This window comes from Acipenser ruthenus, chromosome 25, assembly GCF_902713425.1.
Source record: "Acipenser ruthenus chromosome 25, fAciRut3.2 maternal haplotype, whole genome shotgun sequence".
Lineage (NCBI taxonomy): Eukaryota > Metazoa > Chordata > Actinopteri > Acipenseriformes > Acipenseridae > Acipenser > Acipenser ruthenus.
This window is the reverse complement of record NC_081213.1, coordinates 22241826-22265322: the sequence shown is the minus strand read 5'-3', so window position 1 is coordinate 22265322 and position 23497 is coordinate 22241826. Positions and strand designations below refer to the sequence as shown.

Genomic DNA, 23497 nt, shown 5'->3' with positions numbered 1-23497 from the left:
CCAAGTGCACAACATTACAGGTAGTGTTTCACATGCAACTGTACAATAGCATCAGAAACTGAGAGGATGAAACGCGCAGAAAAATCAGGAACAGATTCTGTGAAACCCTATGATACCTCCAACTGAGGAACCAGCATTATGTTGTGATTTTCTAACAGGAGTGCATGTCTTCACCTTAGTCATATCTTATTATCTGCACACAAGACATGCAGCCTCTGCAATTGGTCTGGTACACTTTATGCTGCATTCAGTTTTATATTCACCTACTACTGTGCTGGCAAAGCTTGACTACTGTAGTTGAGGCTTGAGTCTCAGTTTTTGAACCTTCATAGGTAGTTACAGGATGTACTGTATGTAAAAGGTGATGTCAGAAATGTCAAAAAAAATAAATGAATTGTAGCTGTCAAATGCAATCCACACTGCCCAGTTTAAAATGTTTATTTGTCAGACACTATCTGCTTGTGAACTACTACATATAGCTGAACATGTATTTTGTGGCTAAAATTAAATTCTGTTTGAAGCTTTTTTTTTTTTTTCACTATGCACCACCTGGTGTTCATATATTGAAACAGCAATAGTGAATTGTTCTTGTAAAGAGTACCAGTATTGCAGTTGATTAATTCCTACATTTGATGCTGTACCCCTATACTAACATGAACATTTTTTTTTTCATTATACATTGTCAATTTTAGGTATTACACTTATTGGAACCATGATATGTTTAATGTTTCAGTTTGCAGCAAACCCATAAACTATCAATTTAAATGTTGAAGATAACGTAGTAAAATTCTGAACATTTACTCTAATCATCAGATCTTATCAGCATCACAAAGCTCTGCTAATAAAACAACCACTCCTATCAATGATATTTCACTTGTACATTAAATACTTAATGAAGGGACAGCGTCTTTCTAGAAATGGGTTCATCTTATGACTCTTTAGACATCTGAAGCTGGCATCACTGATAGCGCACAGACCGAATTGTTGTACTGTTTGTCTGTGGTTTACTGGACAGTCCTTCCATCTGCTCATGCAGCCACTGTCTTAAATTCAGTCTCGTTGCCTTGCGTTCAGTTTCATCTTTGTCACACAGCGGCTTGACATTTATTTCAAATTCTGCTCTAATTGACTTGAAACCATGCCTTTTTCTGAGGTTTCACAAATGACAATTTTAAATCCGACCAGTCTTTGCCTTTAACAACTCCACTTGGATTATCCAGTCACTCATCCCCAACGCTGTTAAATCATGTATATTTATGGATCATGACACTCAATATGACTCATGCTAAAAAAGGTTCCCCAAGTCATCCCAAGAATCTTTAATATCATCAGATACGCTGAATGAATTAACATCTTGATTATGCGAGACCTTGTGCTGCTAATGATCAGCTTGGAATCGTCTCCTCTGTAATTATATTAATGGCAGCACTTGCAGTGCATATAAAACAGCGAGACCTAAAAAGGCTGGATCAATTGTTAATTGTATAAAGTCAGTGAGACGTATCAGAGCTATCAATAAATGCATCAGGTTGCATCTGTGTTTCCAAGCCCCTTTAATTCCCTTCACAACACTCCCTCAACATGAGGAATAATTTGTTAACCCCCTATTGGTAATTAATGATCAGCTGCATTGAAAGTGCTTAAATCCACCCTAATTGATTGGTTTAAATAAGGAAAACATCTTCCAACCTTTAAAATGGTACAATTTGGTGAACGTTTTGTGTTGTCCATGTTACATTTAACAGATGAGAATGTTCTCACTGCTATTTAACAATAATACAACAGGGTCAATATTAAAGTGGTGAAAGTTAATACCTCCAATCTGACTCTCTATTATTCAGCTGCTCTTTCCCCCACAAGGGAGGTGTATTGACCCATTTATTAACACTACTATATATACACAATACAAAAGAGCTTTATTCATTTTAGGGGTGATGGTATTATGATCTCCTGCTGTTTGGATCATAAAATAGACTCCACTATCTTGACTTCCAAGCATTGTGCAAAATTCACTCCAGCTGATAAGGGATATTCACAGATGTCAATGGTGGGTATTGCACTTGACATCCGTAAATAGACAGATAGACTTGGTATCATTGCATATTGTGTTACTGCACATCTACTTCCCAACTGAACAGACCAAATGGATTTACAATAGCATGATCCTTCTTACAACACAATCTGGAATAGGGCTTAAACAGTTACACCTGTAAAAGAGCATCGATAAAAATTGGAAATCACTCATTTAAGATGCAGAGAAATTCACATGAAGGACCTCATTCAGCTCTGTGAGCATTGTAGTCTGTGTCTGTATATATTTCCAGCAGTTTTTGTATTAGAATTACATCTACAGTATGTATGTGTAGTGTAAGAAGAACAAGATAAAAATATATCTAAAGACATTCAACATATCATATGTCTGAAATATTGCAAAACTCCAGATTGTTTTAAATTTTCATAGCATGTTAATAAAAACCAAGTCAGGCAAAAAAATGATTATATGTAATACACCATCTGGTCTTAATCAAATACTATATATTGAGAGGTTGTGAAAGAAAATGCTATACAAATGGTATGTTATGTTGAACCTATCTTTCATAAGATAAGACTGATGAAAATAATAAATCTTTCTATGAAACAGCATGTACATTTGAAGCATTTGAGAACACCAGCACAAGTAAAAAATAATGTATGCACTTGAATGATGATGTATTTGCTCATTTTGTCAATAATCATTCGGTTGCACACAGACACCATGCTAATAAAATGATAAAACCAATCTAGCTGATTTATTAATCAGACTTCATATACTTTATTACATTACAAACCTTTGGGAAAATTCAGCATTTTCTAGATTATCTGCCATTAAAATATCATTAATAAGCACAAGGATAAACTTAAACAGAAACAAAAACAAGGCTATTTGGTTGGGGAAAAAAACACTACATAGGCATGCTTCAGTATATTTGCCTTTTAAAACAGAACAGTTCACAATGTATTCTTCAGATAAAAGTACATTATCTTGCACCTTATAGTTGTTAAATATCACATACCTTATGGCTTCTTTCATTTTTTCAGAGGTTCTTTGTTTAAAACAGCACAAAAGACTGGATCATCTTCCACAACAAAGTCTTCATACGATTTCAGCAGTCTCTTTAAAAAAAACTTCCTAGGACTCCTGAAGAAAATGAACAACAATTAAGTGCATGTGTCATTTCACAAAAAGATAATAATAATAATAATAATAATAATAATAATAATAATAATAATAATAAACCCAGATCCTTCATAAAGGGGAGCACTGGGGTCACATTTTGCTTCAGAGTAATGACAATAACCTAGACTTTATAAAACCAGCATTAGAGAATGTGAATATATATATATCCACATATATTCCCTGTGTGCTGTGCATATTGAACAGCTCTTGCTATATCATCACATATTTGTGCGCCCTCAGAAATGTTGGGTGTTTGAGAAGGTGCAAATTTGCCGTTCCTGACAGGACCCAATATCACGATCTGAAAAGAAGACTCCTTGAGGATTGCATTGTGTCACAGTGAAATTATTCCATATAACAATTCAGTGTAACAATAAAATGACTGTCATGAGCTCCAGGAATATGGCTTGAAATTTCCATTACCGACCGATGACTTTAGCTTTGCAATTCACCAGGGTTTTGTCTTGTAATCTTGATATATCAGTCACAACAGTAGAGAACATAACTATTAATCCCACTGGAAAACATCATAGGGATTTTCCACTTGTGCTTTATTGAAATGGTATAGCACTGAAGGCAGCTGTTTGTATAGCTGTAAATAAATGTTAAGTATGTTTGGCACAATTTCTCACCATAATAGTAAAAATGTATACCATGCAAGAGGTACGGTGAGCAAAATAAGAATCTTAATTTGAAAGAATAGTCCAAATATGCATTGGCATGCGCAGCCTGATTTTATAAGAAGCCTGGTTAATATCTGCATTAAATCTCTGAATGAAAATGGCAGTTGAGTTCTTTTACAGACCAAGAGCTGCTGCCTCAGGTATTGGGGGGGGGGGGGGGGGGGGGTATTTTATTCAAAGCAACCCTCAAAGGGAAATACCAGGGGTCAGGCATCCTGCAAAAGGGCTGAGGGTCCTTCTGGGATATTTCAAAGTGGAAAAGTAATGTCTGTAGGATTAACTGTTCTGTTACAGTGAAATGTGTCTGTCAATGAGAACGCAGTCAAAAGATTCCTTTCAAACAGAGGTGTCTGATTTGCTCTTTTTAACTAAAAACCCCATTCCTCTACTTTAGCAGAAATTGAACCAAAGCAGTGTATTTGTTTTTTTTTAATCAAAGTAAATGCTGCCACATGCATTTATATACAGTATCTAAAACATGGATTAATGCTTAACTCATTGCATTGAGAAATAAAGCCACTTAACACATCCCACAGCAAAATATTTTCATCACACCTGGAAAGTGTTCATTCGGGTATGCTTTTATGTATTGGGGACTGAATACACTGCTTATGCATCAGAGTACTCTAATGCTCTTTTCGTATTGTGTATCCTCGGTAAGTGTAGGGTTGACTATCACTTGCGCTAGGCTAAACACATTCATACATAATCACATTTCCACAAGCCTCAGCAACAAAAGAAAGCTATTGCACCTAAAACTATTTTACTCTCCATTAGGTTGTTTATTCAGTAGGATGTTTCTCGCCGTCGATGATCCATGCAAGGTGATTAAATCCTCGCCACAGAACATTTTCATCAGCGGACCAAAAGCTGCAGACCACTGAACAGGAGTTCAGACGTACCGAGCCCCAAACCATTGCATATTTAACCCAATAGAAACCAATGTACCAATGACAGAGCAACCCCTTGTTTTATCAGATACAGTACTGTTCCTATTAGCTAACTACACAAACCGTGATGCGAGGTCGGTTTCAGTTTATTGCCGTTTTCGTAGCTTACCTGTTCAATTGAATCCTGGGTGGTCACAGCACTTCTACAAACATCCTAAACCTTGAGATAGGGAACAACTTAACCCAAAAGGAAGACAGCGTTAAGCTTTTGACACGCTTTGTCAAATGTGACCAAACACAACAAACTCAAATTACACAAAGTACGTGAATCAAATTATGACATAGTGCCTTAAAAATGTTATTTACCGCACATACAGATCAGGAATAACAATATTCAGTAGTTTGTATATTTATATTTTACAAAACAAACTAGCTCATTTTACAAAGCAGTACCGTGTCACTATTGCACAAGGCTGTTTCATGACCTGATCTTTTCTGCAAAATGGGATCAATCACGACCGATTGACTTGTATGCGCTCTGCAATCTTGTGCCAGATTCGTACAGTTAAATCCCAAAAATGCAGAAGCATGTTAGGAACATAAAAACATGGCTTACCTTACCTGTATTACTGAAACTGTAGCAATCCACATTTGTGCAAAAATAACTTTACTTTCCAAAAGTGACACTGTTGTTGTGAATCACTTTTTGTTCACTTCACTGATTTCAATTTCAGCCCTCTGCGATACACCTCCAAAGCCTGCTAGTCCATCAAACAAAACGACCAAGTGCTGCCAGGGTCGTTTACACAGTCTTACTGCTGAACGCTGCTGAAAGAATAGCAGTATTAGCCACAGCACTGGCATCTACGACTTGTGCTTTATTTATCAGGTTGTAAGTTCTAAGGGTACACCTTTGGACATTAGAGCGTAGCCCCACAAAACAAACACGAAATGCAACCAAAATAAATAGTCAGTTTATCCACCAAGACCTGAACACTTTGCGGAGTGAATATATCCAATACATGTTGAATTCGAATTGCATTATTAACACATAGTTTTATCACGCACACCATTAATGACTGGTATCTTTCTCCATTCTCTTATTTAGAGATCCCCGAAGTGCCATGTTGGAGAGAAACAGACTGGTGGTCATATTTGACACGATAGTTGCACATCCCGAACTCCTTACCAGCTGCGATCGATTTGAAATGATGATAGTGAACCTACCCTCCCTATTCAGAACACGTGCGCTGGTCCCGCCCAGCTGACATATTTCAAGCTCGCAAGGTGATGTCATAGTTTGTTGATGAGTCTCCCACCATAACGTCATAGCCATTTATAAGAACAAGACAGCGAATGGTCTTATAACTAAAGGGCTATTATAACATATTATAGGTATGCAAAATAGTATATATTCAACAATATTTAAATAAGTAGTTTATCTTTAATATTCTGTTGAATACTGAATAAGACTGTGAGAGGCTGTGACAAAGTTATCCAGTGTTGCTTGGTGACAATAGAGAAGTATTTAAAATTCAACAAAGACGTGGACACACCCGAATAACAGAGGGAAATGCACAAATAAGTAATTACAGCATGTAAATAATAAATAAGTGGTACATTAGAATTAATATTTGATTGTAGCAGGCAGTCAAATTGAGCTCAGTTAACGACACATAATATTTAACGAACGAAAAAAAATACAAAACAGTGGACTGTTCTGTTTTATATGCAACACCCACCCACAACACTTTTAAGATCGGAGGTCGGCAAGACAAGCTTTTCCCATCATTACAAAATTAATCAAACTCCATCTGTTGTTTCCTCCTTATCCCAGGCCAATGTCATTACAGCAAGTAGGGAATTAGAAATCGTCTATATCCAATGCTTTGAAACTGAAGGTCTTTTGGAATTAGTCCCATGTGTTTTCTTCGGTATTAATTTGAGTAAGTATTTACCAGTATGTCTAATTAGCTTTGAGTTAAGTCGTGTCTCTCCCAACTGATTACAATATTTTCAACCAGTATTCTTAGCCGGTCATAGTTCTAGAAATCCAATACGTTTGTACAAATCAAATTATAGTACGCTGCTTCAGGAAATGTAGTCTAAACAATTTTAAAAGGTCTTCCCAATCAATGTCCTACTGCAAGTGTGTATTGTATATGGTTGATTACATAGGACAGCATTGATTAACCCTGCTGAAACTTCCAGCAGGGGCTGGTGAAGAGTTGGAACCAAACTTACTGGTTTCTTGTACTCATCACAGATTTAAATAAAGGGTAACAACAATCCTTTGATTTTAGGGTCTTCTTTAACCAGCATAACCTATCAACACACTCACTGCTTCTTTCAGCATATGCATCTAATAAAGTCACTATGAATGTTGCTAACAAATGACCTGATAAGACCATGAAGTATGAAAGTATTTTTGTAAAAAACTTTGGTCCAGTGGTTAAAGAAAAGGGCTTGCAACCAGGAGGTCCTCGGTTCAAATCCAACCTCAGCCACTGACTCATTGTGTGACCCTGAGCAAGTCACTTAACCTCCTTGTGCTCAGTCTTTCGGGTGAGACGTAATTGTAAGTGACTCTGCAGCTGATGCATAGTTCACACTCCCTAGTCTCTGTAAGTCGCCTTGGATAAAGGTGTCTGCTAAATAAACAAATAATAATATAAATGTCCCCTTTTTACTGATAAATGCCACTCAGAGTTGAAAACTGTAAAGCAAAAAGAGGCAGATGGTATAAGGGAGGAAGGGTACAGTTGCTTTGGGATAAGACTTTTGTTATATATGCACATTGACTTACCTACAGTATCAATCATCCATAGGAACCATTGAAAATGACCTACAGCAATGCTGGAACAATAGGTATGTCGGTCCCTGTTGCTGAATGGGATCATACTCCTTGACAATGGGCTGATAATAATTAGATGGACACATTCTTCAGTCAAAATTGTGTGCATTATTTAACATTCTTTGGTATAAAGAACCCTGGATGTAGTTCATGGTTTCTTCAAATACAGGAAATAACCTCTAAAAAGTTCTGTTTGATGAAAAAAAAATAACTTGAAGGACACCAAGTTGATTTCTGAATAACTAAACAGGTTATTGTAGTGAAATGATAATAGCGCCTCAAAGTACTGCATTTCCCCCCATTTCATACATCCCAGTGACATTAAATGGGCTTTTAATAAACGCAGTGTGACAAATGAACTGTATTAATAGTACAAATAACACGGCAGGAGTTTTGAAGAGAAGGGTTGAAAAGGACAAATTGGGGTACCTAAGTGGGTACCTAAGTGCTTTGTGCTAACAATTAGGGGTGGCCAGTAATTTTGAAAGGCACTTTCAAAAGGGATATTGGCCATGCTCCATTTGATAAGTAGTTAAACGGAAACATCCCTTTCCCCATTAAATATATGCTCACATTAACTAAAACAGATTTATTCACAACATTAAACCACCTTTTGCAGCCCAGATTTTTATCTTATAAAATATGAATCACAAACAACCTAGAGGAGACCAATGCCAGTTTGTTTTATAACTTTTGTTTCATGGGTGCTATCAGCTAGAATAGCTTGTAGATGTACATGTCAAAAGTCTGAAAACAATCTTCAGGAGAAATGCTCTCCATTCCTCTGTTTCATAGGGATGCACAGCAGATGCATTAACTGCAGCAATGTGTGGAAATATATTAGTGAACTGTCTGGTTTGATAAGCTTGTTATGGCACAGAAAGTGTAATCATGTAGAGGTCACATTTTCTGTCTGGTATCATGTTATTACCGTTCATTGAAGTTTGCAAATCCTTTTTTTTTTTTTGCCAGGTGTAACAGGCAGTGTCATGACGTGATTAACTGTTACAGAGAATTCAGAGCCTTACATTTCAACTTATCTAAACTGACCCATGCCTTTTGTACAGTAGTTAATAATGTTCATCTGTTAAATAACCAGAGCGTAACACTATCATGATACTTGTTTTCTTATAAAACTTCAGTGGTAAGTCAAGGTAAAAGCAATGTATAGTAAAAAAAAAAACATGAAATGAAGTCACAGGTAGGTATGGTAATGCACAATAATTTGATAATAAAAGACAGAAGTTCATGGGGAAACTAATCATTTGCCATGTTATGATCTTAACTACCAGAATCTTCACCAAATAGAGAGAGCCTGCTGGGATTATGGTGATATCTGGTCAAAATGTATACAATACTATTTCACACTTCATCAATAAAACCCTATTTACTTGAACTGACAGAAAGAAAAAAAAAGTGCTTGCAGAAATATTTGAATGCCATCCTTTCATAAGAACATAAAAAAGTTTACAAATGAGAGGAGGTCAGTCAGCCCATCTTGCTTGTTTGGTTGTTAGTAGCTTATTGATCCCAGAATCTCATCAAGCAGCTTCTTGAAGGATCCCAGGATGTCATCTTCAACAACATTACTGGGGAGTTGGTTCCAGACAATTCTCTGATAAGGTCTGATTACAAACCATAAGGTAAAATGAGCATAAATAATTGATTTCTTCTTTTCAACAGTAAGACATATTTTCTTTAAAAGATAAATTGGGTTAGGTCTACCTGAGGAACAGAGTAATGGATAACGGGGGGATGATGGGGTTGGCAGTGAGCTTAAATCTTTATTCAAGCCACTCAGCAAACAATGTTAACAATAAATATATTTTGTAAGACTGGCTCAATACATCAGCAAGGTAATGCATCTCCATGTTAAAAGGGCAGACAATTACTCAAAGAGAAGGGAATGAATGGCAAACATAATGTAGCCTGACTCTACAAATCTCCACTTTGAGGTGTTTGTTTTAAAAAACTAAAACAAATTTGCAAACAATTTGATCAAGAGAGGGGGTTTAAGTATGAAGTCAGGAGTCTTGACACATGCAATAGCCATGTATAATTCAGATATCATTTATGTTATGCACGCATGAAATATTCATTTAAGGTGGTCGCAGAACCCTTCATTAAGGGATATTTTGAATCATATACTTTATTGGGGAAGTTGTTGTCATGACCTGACAAAAACGACAAAGGCTTCACTAAAAGTACTTTGAAGAAGCATGTTTTACATTTCTTTCTCAGCAACGATGACATGAAACAAAATTAAAGTTCCCTGTGAAAAGGCAGTAACAAATGCATAATGCATAGAACATGCAAGACATAATAATGACCCTCAAAGGCCGAAACCAACGCCATTCTTGTGTACTCTGCATTAGCTGACATGCTGTAGCAAAAATAGCACATAATAAATTATTAATTTATTATTATAGTGTACTACTGTGCTATGCATTAGTCTGCTTTACAGGAAATCACCTCCGAAAAAATGCATAATTAATCACCCCGATCCAGTATTTTGACTAATACTGTGATAGTTAAGTGATACGATATGAAAAATCTGATATGTCCTTAATAATTTTTACATTGAAACCTGCATACATTTCCTTCCAGGGAAGGGCATGAGAGTTGTGGTGTAATGTGATTATCAATCAAGTGGTTTCTTGTCTACATTCACTCTCTGTCAGGTTACACTGTAGGTTTATCTAACACTTTAGATGTTTACAGACTTTTAAATTATAAATGGGTTATCTTTTACCAGACATAATGAAGCCTGACTTCACCACAGCCTTTCATAAACGAGTAAAAGTGTGTGCATTGCGATGTTTTTATCACAGGGTTACATTAGAGAATGCATGCTGTCAGTTCCAAAATACACTACATTAAAAATTGAACAGTACTGTAAAAAAAAAAGAAAAATCAATAAACCACAACAAAAAAAAAAATCTACTAATTTTACTACAGACACAAAATAAAATAATAGTTCACATACACTATGAGGGTCTATTAACATTTTAGTGACCTAATAAATCACAAATGTTCATATACATTTGGATTTGTAGAGAAGCAAAATAAATGTTACTATTATTGAAAGATCTGGAATTTGAGTAACAAGTTACCTAAATGAAGACCCACATTTAGATAGAAAATTATATTACAAGTCCATCATGTGCTCTATTGTTTTTAGTTCAACACGAACCAAAAAACTAGCTATCTTTATCCTTCTGTATGAAATATAAAACTCAGGTTGGGGTTCCATTTGTTTCACAAAATCCATATACATTAGTGCATTTTAAAACCTGTTCTTATTCTCTGGTGATAGAATGACAGCACCATCTAGTGGAAAGACTTTGTTTTAATTACAGGACAACAATTTCCAACAAATAACAATAAAATAATGTTTTACATGGGTTGCAAAGAAAATGATAACTTGTTCAAGTAAGAAACTGCAGCTGATCAGCTGTTTCAGCAGGCTAACGATTTGCAGCCTCAGCATGGTTAACGAGATGAGGGCATTGGGAAAAAAGGCAATATTCTTTGTTCAGCAATCAGTGATATAGGCTCCCACCTAATTGTCCATGTAAGAATCCTCATAAATCACCTTAAAATACATGTTATTTCATAATTGCCAAAAGGCTCTACAAAAGTAACTTCACCAATAATATTTTTATATATATTTTAAACTTTTAAATATGAACATAAAATACAAATAAATATACCAATACAAATCACACCTTAATATACTGGATAAGATCAAGAGAGAAGTGATAGTCAATCACCCAAACAGGACCTCACAAGTCATATATACTAGGCAATCATCTGAAAACATTATTGCTGGTGTAATACCAAACTAGAGTACAGTTCAAGTTTTAGGAATGGTAAAGCAATGTATTCTAAACATTTTGTCTAACATATTAATTTATCTATAAAGAATGCAAGGGTAAATAAAATAGTGTGTGCAAAAAATACAGAGGCGCATACAGTTCTGTTTGTTTCTGTGCAAATAATGCAATGCTGCTTGAAGAAAGGATGGAAAGGGTTTTAAACTTGAATTCTGGTTATTTAGTTTGATCATGCGCTGATCCACTTGTTTCACACAAACGGCTAATCCAGAAAAGTCCATTGCTTTTCCGAAAGTCTTAAAAATGATTACATATGAACTGCTTTTCAGTTCAACTGAAACAGCGTCATATTCCTGATTATAAACCTTTCAAATAAAACTTTTTAGACAGAATTTCACTGTATTAAGTAGTCAGAATGAATCACATGCCTGTTACTGTTGTAGAACATTCCATTAAAGAGACAAACATAGCATTATGATGCTTACTGACATCTAATGATTAAATGTTCAAAAGATTCATGTTGTGCATAAATCTCATAATGGCTAACATTCTAGAGAGATTGCACAATTCATCCCAATTTTATGATACTTTAAATAATTTGTGATAAATAGTTTTATCCCAATTGTTTGTTACTAGATATGTAAATGTAACATACATATGTACAAGCACCACCCACGTATCCTTATCATATGGGGATAATAAGGTGTTTTAAAGTATAACTTTTTAATTATTAAACAAAATAAAGAAAAATATTTTTTTCCAAATAGTGCAATTTTTCTGCTGTAGTCTGCAAAGTGCCAGAAAAATTATAAAACTAATTCTCTGCTGCAATGTACTGACACTACTTTTATTCCATCAAGAAGTGGTTCTGTTTTTGGAGTGGAGAGTAAATCTCGTCATAAATGTTATGAATATTCCTAATAAGTCCAAACAACTTAGGGTTGATTAAGAAGGGACAGTAAAGTTCATATGTTATGCATTCCTTTTTCAATACATAAATATGTATACATTAAATTCTCTAAATCCATAAAAAATTACATTTTCCAAAACATAATATAAATGCAAGTATTTCAGGTCTATTTCTGCAAGATATGTATCAGCTATGTATATTAGAGAGCCACTATGCAAACTTCTGTAAGATACTGCCAAACAATGGGATTGTCTCAATAATAAAGAGACTTTGCCATCATTTTACAGAACTCTTATGGTCCATTAAAATGAGTCCTCAATAACCATCTGTAAAGCTGTGAAAAATCTGTATCTATATGTCCATATATAATGTATACTAGTATGTGTGTGTGTGTGTGTGTGTGTGTGCATATACAAAGAGAGAGAATACCATTTATCTCAAAACTTATTCCTAATTTCAAAAACACCCACTTATTTTCTTACAACTTGAACATTTCAGGACCTTTCTCCTTCTTGTCTTGTGCACTTTAGAGCTCGTCGTGTTTTTGCCTAAAGAGCCACTTAGGATGCTTCTGAACACGGTCTGCTGCCAAAAGGACGAGACGCATGAACTCTTGCACATCAAAAAAGTAGTTTGTGAATTTAGGATGTTCTCCAAGTGTAGGATGGTGACCCTGAATAAACACAAAAAAGTGTGATTTAAATAATAAAACAGCAAAACTGCGTCAGCTTGTTCAAACCCCCCAAAGTCATATACTACAGGTTTTAGACTGACATCGCATTATAAATGCACGTAATAAATCCTGATGCACACACAGTAACTAGCTCCAGTTTAAAATTGGTAGCTTGACACTGACACAGACATGCACAGTCTTCATACAGTACCTTGTCCTGAGGAATAACTTTGTCCTTCTTCTGCCAAGTCACGTAGTGCAGTCCTCGCAGTCTAGCCAAATCCAGATAGCAGAATTCATCCAGACAGTTATATCTGCACAAACAGGTACACTCTGGCATCATTTATTGCATATTAGTGTCACAAAGCATGCTCTGATGTACTATCTAATCATGCAAACCTTTTACATTTCCTTCTAAAGTTTATATCAGTCTACTGGGTGAAGAATATAAAGGATGAATTTCTGTTTTGTTTTATCTGGTGATCATCATACAGGTTTTACAATCTAATGAGACGAGACCTTTCCATAGATGTTGCATTATTTATTTGCATGTAGTAATAGTTTTCTATTCTGATGGATACTGTATTAAAACCACAGAAAAAATGATATTGTGGAGTGAAAAACATACAACATACAGTTCAAAAATGACAGCCCAGTCAGGAAGAAACATCAAATGTGTGAGTCCAGCTCCGTGGATGCCAATGAAAATATCAGAGTTGTGTGTTATTTTAAGCTGCTCTAAAAATCCAATGTCCCTATAAATTTGAAAGACAAAAATGTGCCATTAAATTTATTTTCAACAATCACATATTCTTGTATAATATCGTACATAGCATTGTACAGTAATATTGTATCTAACTTTCTACAGATTTCTTCTTTTAGCTATTAAACTGATGTCTTTTATATACATATTCAGCTGGTGTTATTAAACGGTATCATTAAATAAAACAACAAAAAAATGTGTATATGGACCAGCACAGCATTTTCTATCTTCTTTTAAACTACTAAAATCAAGATTTGTTTTTTCAACCTTACAATAAGACATATTTTTAACCTTTAAATTTGCTTGGCTTGCTATCAGCCTTGCTACAGTATTTAGCTTGGTAGTATACAGCATGAAATTATGGGATCAGCTTTTGAATTTGTATTTCTTTTGCTACAATACAAATCATTCTTGAAAGAAGCACATTTTTGTGAACTTATTAAACAAGATATGACCAGTACGTACTTGTATTTGTAATCTACTTCTTGTATTTCAAAGAAAGACACTGTTTTCAGTGCATTTAAGAGCTGTAAAACAAAAAAAATGTTTATGTTGTATTATAAATATAGATATTTCACTCTAAAAATGCATATATATATATATATATATATATATATATATATATATATATATCATGGTGTACATTTTAAAACATAAATATTTTTCTTTCTATGAAATAATACATTTATTGATGGCGAGTAAATGTAAAACTAACCTCATTCTGATTTAAAATCCTCCGGTATTCTGTACTACGTGCTAAAAAGGTGACTCGTATTTTCCCTTCCTGAGACCAAAGAAAGCAGATTAATGGAGAAAGCTTCTTCATCAGACAACTCAAACTACCATGCATAATGCTCACATTTAACACAGTGCTCTCTTTTTTTGTGCAACATTGCCATCTAGTGTTTTCAAGTATAGCAGTCAAAAACAATAAAAAGGTTAACATTAAGTTTAGCATTACAAAGAGCATATTGGTATGGGCATGAAATATCAGAGATGTCCTAAATAATGTATCATTTAGATTAACTTTGTGTCAGTCATCACATGCTGGGGCCTTTTTAAAAAGCACCATTTGCGACTGAACTGAAACAACAGTTTAAAGCACCTCTGTGGCCTCACTATGGGGCTCAGAATCTGTCTTGTCATTGAAAAATATTAATTTAAACACTTTGTATTTCCAGTAGGCTATACCTAAACGTGCAGCCATAATCATATTTCAACAAAGAACTGCTGAAACATTTAAGCACATGGAGTTTAGAACATTATTCATAAAAGAAAAATCAATTACGAATCCAAATTTGAGTGATAAAAATAGGCTGTTATTTCATGGAAAACAAAAGAGAGCTCAGTGGCAGGTTTCTAAAGCAATTTGTAGTAAAGAGCTTTTTAACTGCCGACAATTTCAAGGAAACAGCTGTTGACTGTTTATAGGATTTGTGAATATTCAATGAGGCTCTTATTGCAGGATTTCTCAGTCATAAAGACTGGATCCATTTAAACGTTACTATAAAGTTCAGTGCCTTGTTATCACCTTACCTTAGGCCCTTCCTGCACGATTTGTAATCTTTGTAGGACGTGTTGGGAGAATGCTCTGAACATCCCAGCACTGTGACAGTCAGAGATCTGTAATTCAAAACCCCCGTGTGAAAAGCTACTACAGACAACCAGAAAACATCCAGACACTTCAATTCTATTCATCCAGATATCCACTTCTCATCGTCACTGGATTTTGGTCCAAATTGTATACAGGGCTTTGACAAAAATGATGTATATTAGTACACTGATCAATACATGTGCCATGACTTTGGGCCACAATTGGTGGGAGAGGCTTCAATACAAGTGCACTATAAAAGTGAATGGAGAAACTAGTTAGAAGCATTCTACTTCAAACACATTTGTGAAAGCAAATTCCGTAATTAAGTTGTAATCAGATAGCCGTTTCAACTATCATTAATCTCTAAACGGGTTCAGTTTGCCAGCAGATGCATTAGACTTCAATGCATTCCCTGGCATACCAATGATTTACAAAGCCAGTTGTTGATTGACTACAGTTCAGTTAAATCTTTTAATCGCAGACCAATCAACACTTTACTGATTCATGGATCACCTATAAGCATATTTTTGTAGCCTTGATACCAGATAACCCTTTAATTACTTACTAGTGGTGTGTTGTAAAATAGACCATATCTCATCCGTGGAAGTAACGCGAAAACTGCATCCCTGAAGCACACCTGATGTAAATGTTGCAAAAGAAACCGTAATAAAATAACATGATTGAATACCATAAGGATGTTTTTAAATTGAAAATAAAAACTGTGATTACCCTTTTAGAGTCATAACTTTTGAGATGTCTAATTTCATAATCAGTAAAGGCCTTCCATGTGTCATTAAATAAGTCCCCATATCCATAAGCACTCTGCAGATCAGAAGAACAACAGATCAGTACACCACCATGCATTCTGCACTTTGTACATTTCAAGTTTCTTATTTTACAAGTATATAACTCATTGACATTACATCTTTTCCAAGACTGACCACGTCTACCCATGCAGTGAGCTGTAAAATACAACAGGACACAACAACATGATACAGAATGGTTTACTTCATGCCAGGTGTTCATCACAAAAGATGTGTCATGAAGTCACGGCTCTCTGGTTTACAAGATGTTTACAAATGCTGTAGAAGTTTTTGTTTAACATTAAGCATGTGGAAATACTGATTTATACCAAGAAAATTAATTTATTTAAATAGTCATTGGTATTGTTTACAATTTTTTAAAGGAATTGTTTTAAGGACTACTTAAAAGCATTAGCTCAGATTAGAAATTAGAATCAACCAATAAAAACTGTTGATAAATGCTTCATGAACTGCAAACATCACTTATTTAATCAAAATGTTTCTTTTTTGTTCTAACAGACCTTAACGTTTTATTAATAAGGCCCACTGTATTACTGATTAAGTACACTGTATTATACTTCATGAGCTTCATATGATCACACAGACAAGGCAACTAGAAACAGGTGAGCTGCTGTTACTTTAGTTCTGATTGTGTCTGGTTTAACTTGACCATTTGAAAATCCCATATTAAAAAAATAAAAACAGTACCATTGTTACCACCCTCACACATTATTTTTGCAGCTCACTAAAAATAAACTGCAGAATCCGGTGGCAAGTGTAATTGTTTTGTTCTTCTGTAAGAATACAACAAGACTAATTTCCGATCCCTCTTATCAGCTTACAGGAACCCCCGGCCATATGGTTGCACTCACAAAGACCTTGATCCTAGCAAAGTTCAAGCCATTTTTCTCAAAATCGGTTCATGTTTCAAAGGACTTTATTTTTTTTACACTGAATACTTTTCCATTTACCCCATGCTTCACTGTTACTACAGAGCCATTGTAATCAAATAGGCTTTGACTGTTAGACGCATCGTGTTTTGCTAATGAAAGGAACTCCCATTTCCCTTCTCTGTCGCCTTCCTACACCTTGTAAAACAAAAGAATAAGGGAAACAGTTAACAGCACAGATTTTTTCTTCTGCTGTATCATTTTATTGGTCAATGTATGAAGATATTCGATTCAGCAAGTTTGGGTAATGTTTTAAATAATTCTTTAATAGTGCTGTTAACCCTTGTAGTTTAATATTTATTTGAAAAATAAAGGCAAACAGAACAAAAATATTACAGAGGGTCATACACAGCAATTATTAATATTATAGTTTTGGAACAATAAACTCTATACTCTAAATGGCTAATGCTATGATTGTGGCAAACCAAACTGAATTGCAACAACAATAACTGTCTGCATAGCCTGCTTTAATTAAAAAAAAGAGAAGAAACATAACTTTTATACAAATAGCAATTATTCTTAATGGGAAAGTGTTGACGCTTCGATCCTGCAATGCACTACAAAAAACGTCCAGACCAGAGTATCGGACACAGCAAACAGCTTAGCCTGCAGCCTCTGTCTTTACATAGCCTGGTTATTGACTCATAAATTCAATTCCCTTAAGCATTATCTCTTACATAGCTAATAAGGTTAAGTGGAGGTACACTTATGTTGCTATAGGTCTTATATATAAAATATTTTTTTTTTTTAAAAAACTTTTTGGAAAGTAAGCTAGTTTCAAGAATATTAAGTTGAAAAAGTGAGCCTTGGTTCTTTGAATCAGAATTCAAAAGAGTTTTCAGTGGCTGGATAATACATTATCAACCTACATTTCTGCTGTGTAACCTTTAAAGATTCACATATTGAAAAACCCTATTGGAATACCATTATTTTGTCAGTGTATAACCTGCAAGTAATCTTAGAAAAAACCAGTAGCAGCCCACCACATTACCAGCAATGTTAAGACATTAGATTTGGAACAATGGACATATACATTCACTCTGAGACTGATGTGGTACCATTGGTATTGCAATGTAATTGATGTTACCAATGCACCAACTCCCATGAACCACAGATCACTCCTCTAGTGCTACTATTGCATTGTAATTGAAGATAATTTAAGATCATTTGGTAGGCACTGTTCCCTTTGGAGCTTGAGGGCTGACACAGCACATTTACTTAATTAGAGCATTTCGGGTAAACTGAACACAAAGTAAAACCAGTGATAAGTCAGCACTTACTGTATCCCACATGACAATGTTCACATCGGTAGAAAAGGAATTGTTGATGTGCTGAGTTATATAAAGGTTGACAAAATCACAGAAGTGGTGATACATGTTGACCCCTAAGGAAAGAATATTTACACAATCACATTCCAAAGAGAACATTATTCAGGTAACAGGATTACACAGAATACAGAAAGCCTTAGGCTGTCCATAATGTGTAATCTGATAAAAAGAAGAAATATAAGGAAGCATGTAAAACCTGTGAAAATCTAATAAAAGTATACGTAGTAATGTACTACAACACACAGAACCTTCTAGAAATAGTAAGATCAATTGCCCATTGTATATTCAACTGTAAGACCCAGTACTGTGTGTGTGTGTTTTATTTTTGTACAGGACTTTCAGTCAAGAGAAATGTGAAGAAACATCACCAAGCAAATCATTTGTCTAGCTGAAGTGATTATTCTGGCCATTTTCATCTCTGCCTATCACTCGGGCACCACACTGTTATTAAAACACATTGATTTTTGGTTATTACTTCATTATATGCATTGCTTGCTGTGAATAATAATAGTATGCCATACAAGTTTACATATACAAAATAAATTATACAACATCAGCTTTCAAAATATATAGCCTCATAATGCTTAGCTGGCCTGCATAAGGGATCCAGGAAAATACACTGTAATGGTGTCTTACAAAATCAATATTATTACCACAAACTATGCCTTCTGAAAACAAAATTGCTCTACCTGCATCCAATTTCATGAAAAAGGTTGGCTTTTCAATAATGAGGTCACATTTGCCATCATCCATAGGGTGAAAGTTCAGTTCAGAATATGTTTGCAGTTCTGCAAACCTATAAAAAAAGTGATTTTAATAGAAACGCTGTTAAAATATTACACAAGCACACTCTGAAAACATTCAATAATAAATCACTTGCAAAAAGCTTAACATATCATTTGTCAGTGTAAAGTCAGCAATATCTGACAGCAGGCTAATTGTTTGGTGACACTGGTGCCAACATACATCAATAGCAGTCATTAGCTGAGCATCTTATTTATTTATTTTGTCATTTTAAGTTGTGTTCAATAGTGCCGTAAGATTTTGCAAATCAGATTATATCATTAAAAATAAACAAAACAATGCTGTTAAAGAAGGCTGTATCTATGTAACAAATATACATATTTTTCTCAAAACACTACAAATGTAATATTGTCAGTCAGTCAGTGATAACAGAAATTGCACCTCTCCACCACCTGATCAGTGTGGGACACAGACTATATCATCCCTCCTTGACTGTCCCTCTCATTGCAATTAAAATGGGTCCCTTACACTGCTATTCAAAACTGCTGAAAATGGATAGTATAATGTCATGCTGTATAAGATTTATGTGTATAATTTTACCAAGACTGCAGTGGACTCTTGTGCTCTCCCTCAGACAAGAGGGCCTTCTTGTCAAGTTGACAGTGCCCTCCAATCTCACCGGCTTGGAGAAAATCCTCCTTATATCTGTAAAACAAAACCAATATGTACAAGGAAACATTAACCAAAGGTGATGCCTTACTGTTTAATTATCCAGCAGATAAATACAATTATGGAATATTGTGCTTTTCTATTTACTATGTCAGACAGATACTTGTGTAAATAGTATAACTGCCCATCCAGTTCCCTTTCTAAGTTTGCTTTATTCATTTTGAGTTCAGTGACCTGTCATGACTTCTTCTCGGATGTCTGAGGTCGAGATACAGGTTTGTTCCTCTGCAGTATCGGGTGAAGCTGGTACAGGAGAGGGAAGAATCTCCCTGGAAAACAAAGAGGACACAGTCACATGTATAGTTAACATGCAGATTCTCTTCATTAACTATTGAATTCAAGTTGAATCTGAAGCTGCCTGTAGCAGCTGCCAAAATGTATCCTCAGAATATAATTTATTATACATGGTAGTATACAATACTACCAGTCTAAATTGTACGTTAAGGTACATCAGAAGTGGAAGCCTTCCTAGTTTTAAGAAATTGTACAGTAGATAGGGGGTTGTATTGTCAGACTGTACAAGTATTCAATGATTTGTTGTATGTAAACCTTGCTCTCAAATGAGTTGTTTTTGGTTTTGGTGGGCCCAACACCTTCAAACACTCCATTGTTTTAGTTGTCTTTTGTAAAGGAATTTGAAGGTGGCCAATCACAATATCATTATGGAACAGACATAACAGGAAATAATCAGACAGAGCTTCCTAAAATGGGTTGCAGCAGGTTTCTGTGAAGATCTGGCATTAGTCAAGTGAAAAGAGGCCTGGTGATCTTGAAGAATTGAAAAACACCTTACTGGTTTGATCGGTTTACACAAGGTTTTAATTTCATTCAGACGTTCTTGTACATAGCCAAAGTCAGCTTGCTTCCAGAAAATATCCTCTGCTGCTTGAATTGTACTAGCCCTGTTTTAAATGAAAAAAAAAGTTTGATTGGGATTTTAACATTGCACACAGTGCCCTCAGATGGCCAAATGATGTAATTGTAGGTGTCTCCCTTTTATTTTTAAATAACACACATCACGTAATTAAAAAACAGGGCAGCAAAGAATGTGAAGCCTTTATTTTGAGCACAGTACAGGTATAAAAATACACACCATCCTGAATCCAAACTGGAACACACAGGGTTGCTGAATCTGTTTTCTGGCAAACAGTCTTTCTCATAACCCCAGCATGATTTAGATGTCTTTAAATACTCCTGCCAAAATAAAGTGCTCTGTTAGAGTAGATTAATGGTTTAGAATGAACAGTTAAAGAATGTATGTGCTGTGAGTCATGCTAATATTTGTTTGGATAAGTCTCAAGTATGACTATTTGAGTGAAGCAGGTTGGAAACTTTTTAAAAGTATGTATTTACTAAGAAAATATTTTTAATTCAGTTACTTTTTTATTACATATATATATATATATATATATATATATATATATATATATATATATATATATATATATTAGACAGATAGATAGATACTTACTTTAAATGGACAAAGAAGATCGTCTTTACAGGCGTTGGCAATGTGCTTGTTATTGTGCAAAAAATAAGGAATGTGTTCTTCTGGTAGGACAATGCTGCTGTAGTTAAATAACTGTTTATCTGTCGTTCCTTCCCTGTTACATTCCTCTTCCATGTCGACCACAATACCACCAAGCAGCAGGCCAAATGCCACCAGCACCAACATGATAAATGACCAGAACACATCAAACTATTGCACCTGTCCACAATGCCGAAGAGACGTCTGTATTTTCTGTCAAAGTAAAGATACATGTTTCAATACATAGTAATAAATACCAGGCTGTATTACTGAACCACGTGCATTACACAGACTGCAGTGACATGCTGGGAACATTTTCCTAGCAGTTAGCAGCTGTATTACTGTTCTTCACCTTCCCAAACGACGGCTGATCACTAATAAAAGACTAGTTAGCTGTCATCGAGAGCGTGTAATTAAAAAAAAAAAAAAAAAAAAAAAAAAAAAAACCTGCAGTCTCAATTCTAAAATCAGTATTTACCGCAAGAGAAATCAATGTAATTCCTGACAGGCGAGCCACATTGCAGTAAGACCCATAGCGCGGGGAATGTACTGTAAAATCCAAATGATCAGGTTTACTGTTGCTATATGAGCAAATTAATAAATAGTTTTTTTGTTTTGTTTAAACAAAATCAACAATATCAAATGATATATGGATTAAACAAACTAGTAGTACAGCATGAACAAGCCAACGACTGGTAAATGTCTTTTTTTTCATGCATCAAGTTCAACTTCTTCAACAAGACAATGCACTACCTTCTGCTACAAAAGAAATGCGTACTGTTACAAGTCATGACTCGGTTTCATCATATTGTCAGTGGTTTATGAAAATCTTAAACGGTCGAGTGACAAAACCCAAAAGACCCAAAAGAATAACTGTTGAAATTAAACTTTAAAGTATGCAGACAAAAAAAAAAGAAAAAAAAGAATAAAGAATCCTGTTGTACTCTGCCTTGAGTTTCTCTACACATGATGTAACACATTTTTAAGGTGAAATTCTGTTATCTTTTAAACAAGTAAATATTTGTTCCCTGCCGATACATTCTAAAATAAGCATGCTTTTTTTTTTTTTTTTTTTACTGTACTGGTAATTCCTTCAGAAACACAGTAACATTGTTTTTTCCGGATCGATAAGCTTTTTATTACAAGAGCCCAAGAAGTGAGAGGATACATTGCGAATTGCATTGTTAAGTCGTTTATATACATGCAATTATTGTGCTACACTGTTTCATTCTTCACTTACCTTGTAGCAATTTGATAGAACTGTAACAGCAAGTCGCCATAACCGGAAACTAGGCGCCGGTAAGCGATATGATTAGTTAACAGATGGCGCTGTAGAGACCGCTAGTCTTCTTAATACCTCTGCACATTGCATTTCAGCCTTGCTCAAAGTACACTGTAATAAAGTACAGTAACAGTTCCATTTCACATATATTAAAAAGCTGTTTTACTAGTTATTATTATTATTATTATTATTATTATTATTATTATTATTATTATTAATCATTTGTATTCTAGTTTTGTTTACCGTTATTGTTAATAAAGAAAATACACGTATTTATTCAATTTGGAAAACAAATCTACAGAAACAGAAAAAAATCATCTGTGTATTGAACATATATTGCTATACTTTAAAGTAATATACTGTGACTCATCCAATATGACTTCCTATTATGTGTAGCTATGCCGGTATTTTAAATGCAAAGCTGTTAAAAGCATTGGCAAAACAAATGATAGATCGACCGATATTATACACAAAACGGTAATATATTGCGTGTCAAAAAACGTTTTTTTTCTATTACACAAAACATTGACATTTTTTCTTGTATAGATAACATGGTATATTTTATATAATGTGTTTACTGTTGTTGTGATATCTATCGAGGGACAATGAAGTGCATTCGGTATATAGGCTACAGGGATAGGCCAGTCCAAAACTACAGTGGACCAAGCTGTATATTGCAACCTTTCTAAATTTAACGATTCACTACGAGCGGT

At 34.8% G+C, this 23497-nt stretch overlaps 2 protein-coding genes across 7 annotated transcripts in view; both read right to left on the bottom strand.

The window, feature by feature from the left end:
- The window catches only part of LOC117414201 (chemokine-like protein TAFA-4), a 28758-nt gene extending 22722 nt beyond the window's left edge, over nt 1-6036 (bottom strand). The window contains exons 1-4 of one of the 5 annotated variants that reach the window (XM_059000104.1): nt 6018-6036; nt 5412-5615; nt 4960-5027; nt 3054-3178 (exon numbers count right to left, since the gene is read on the bottom strand). The gene's annotated coding sequence lies outside the window, so the exon portion shown is untranslated. The other 4 variants (XM_059000103.1, XM_059000100.1, XM_034024002.3 and 1 more) reach the window with 4 other exon arrangements.
- A 4942-nt stretch (nt 6037-10978) lies between these two features.
- Nucleotides 10979-22836, bottom strand: LOC117413779 (EGF domain-specific O-linked N-acetylglucosamine transferase-like). 2 transcript variants are annotated; one of them, XM_034906182.2, is made up of 16 exons: nt 22743-22836; nt 21446-21715; nt 21068-21168; nt 20768-20876; nt 20149-20243; nt 19846-19950; nt 19191-19297; nt 18454-18557; nt 16150-16242; nt 15986-16057; nt 15363-15449; nt 14542-14610; nt 14292-14353; nt 13699-13818; nt 13275-13377; nt 10979-13063 (listed from the first exon to the last, which is right to left on the bottom strand). In XM_034906182.2, the coding sequence occupies exons 2-16, from the start codon at nt 21647-21649 to the stop codon at nt 12917-12919; spliced, it is 1578 nt and encodes a 525-aa protein (XP_034762073.2). In that variant the 5' UTR covers nt 21650-21715; nt 22743-22836; the 3' UTR covers nt 10979-12916. The 2 variants fall into 2 exon arrangements, with proteins under 2 accessions (XP_034762073.2, XP_034762074.2); XM_034906183.2 differs by lacking the exon at nt 13699-13818.
- Nucleotides 22837-23497: the final 661 nt, after the last annotated feature.

Bases quoted from the DNA above. Each gene is read 5' to 3' on its own strand.
- LOC117413779 (XM_034906182.2), bottom strand. From the start codon at position 21,649: ATGTTGGTGCTGGTGGCATTTGGCCTGCTGCTTGGTGGTATTGTGGTC. The intron at 18,558-19,190 runs GTAGAGCAATTT...TTCTTTCCTTAG, and splicing joins TTTCATGAAATTGGATGCAG to GGGTCAACATGTATCACCAC. The intron at 16,058-16,149 runs GTAATCACAGTT...CATTTACATCAG, and splicing joins AAAGTTATGACTCTAAAAGG to GTGTGCTTCAGGGATGCAGT.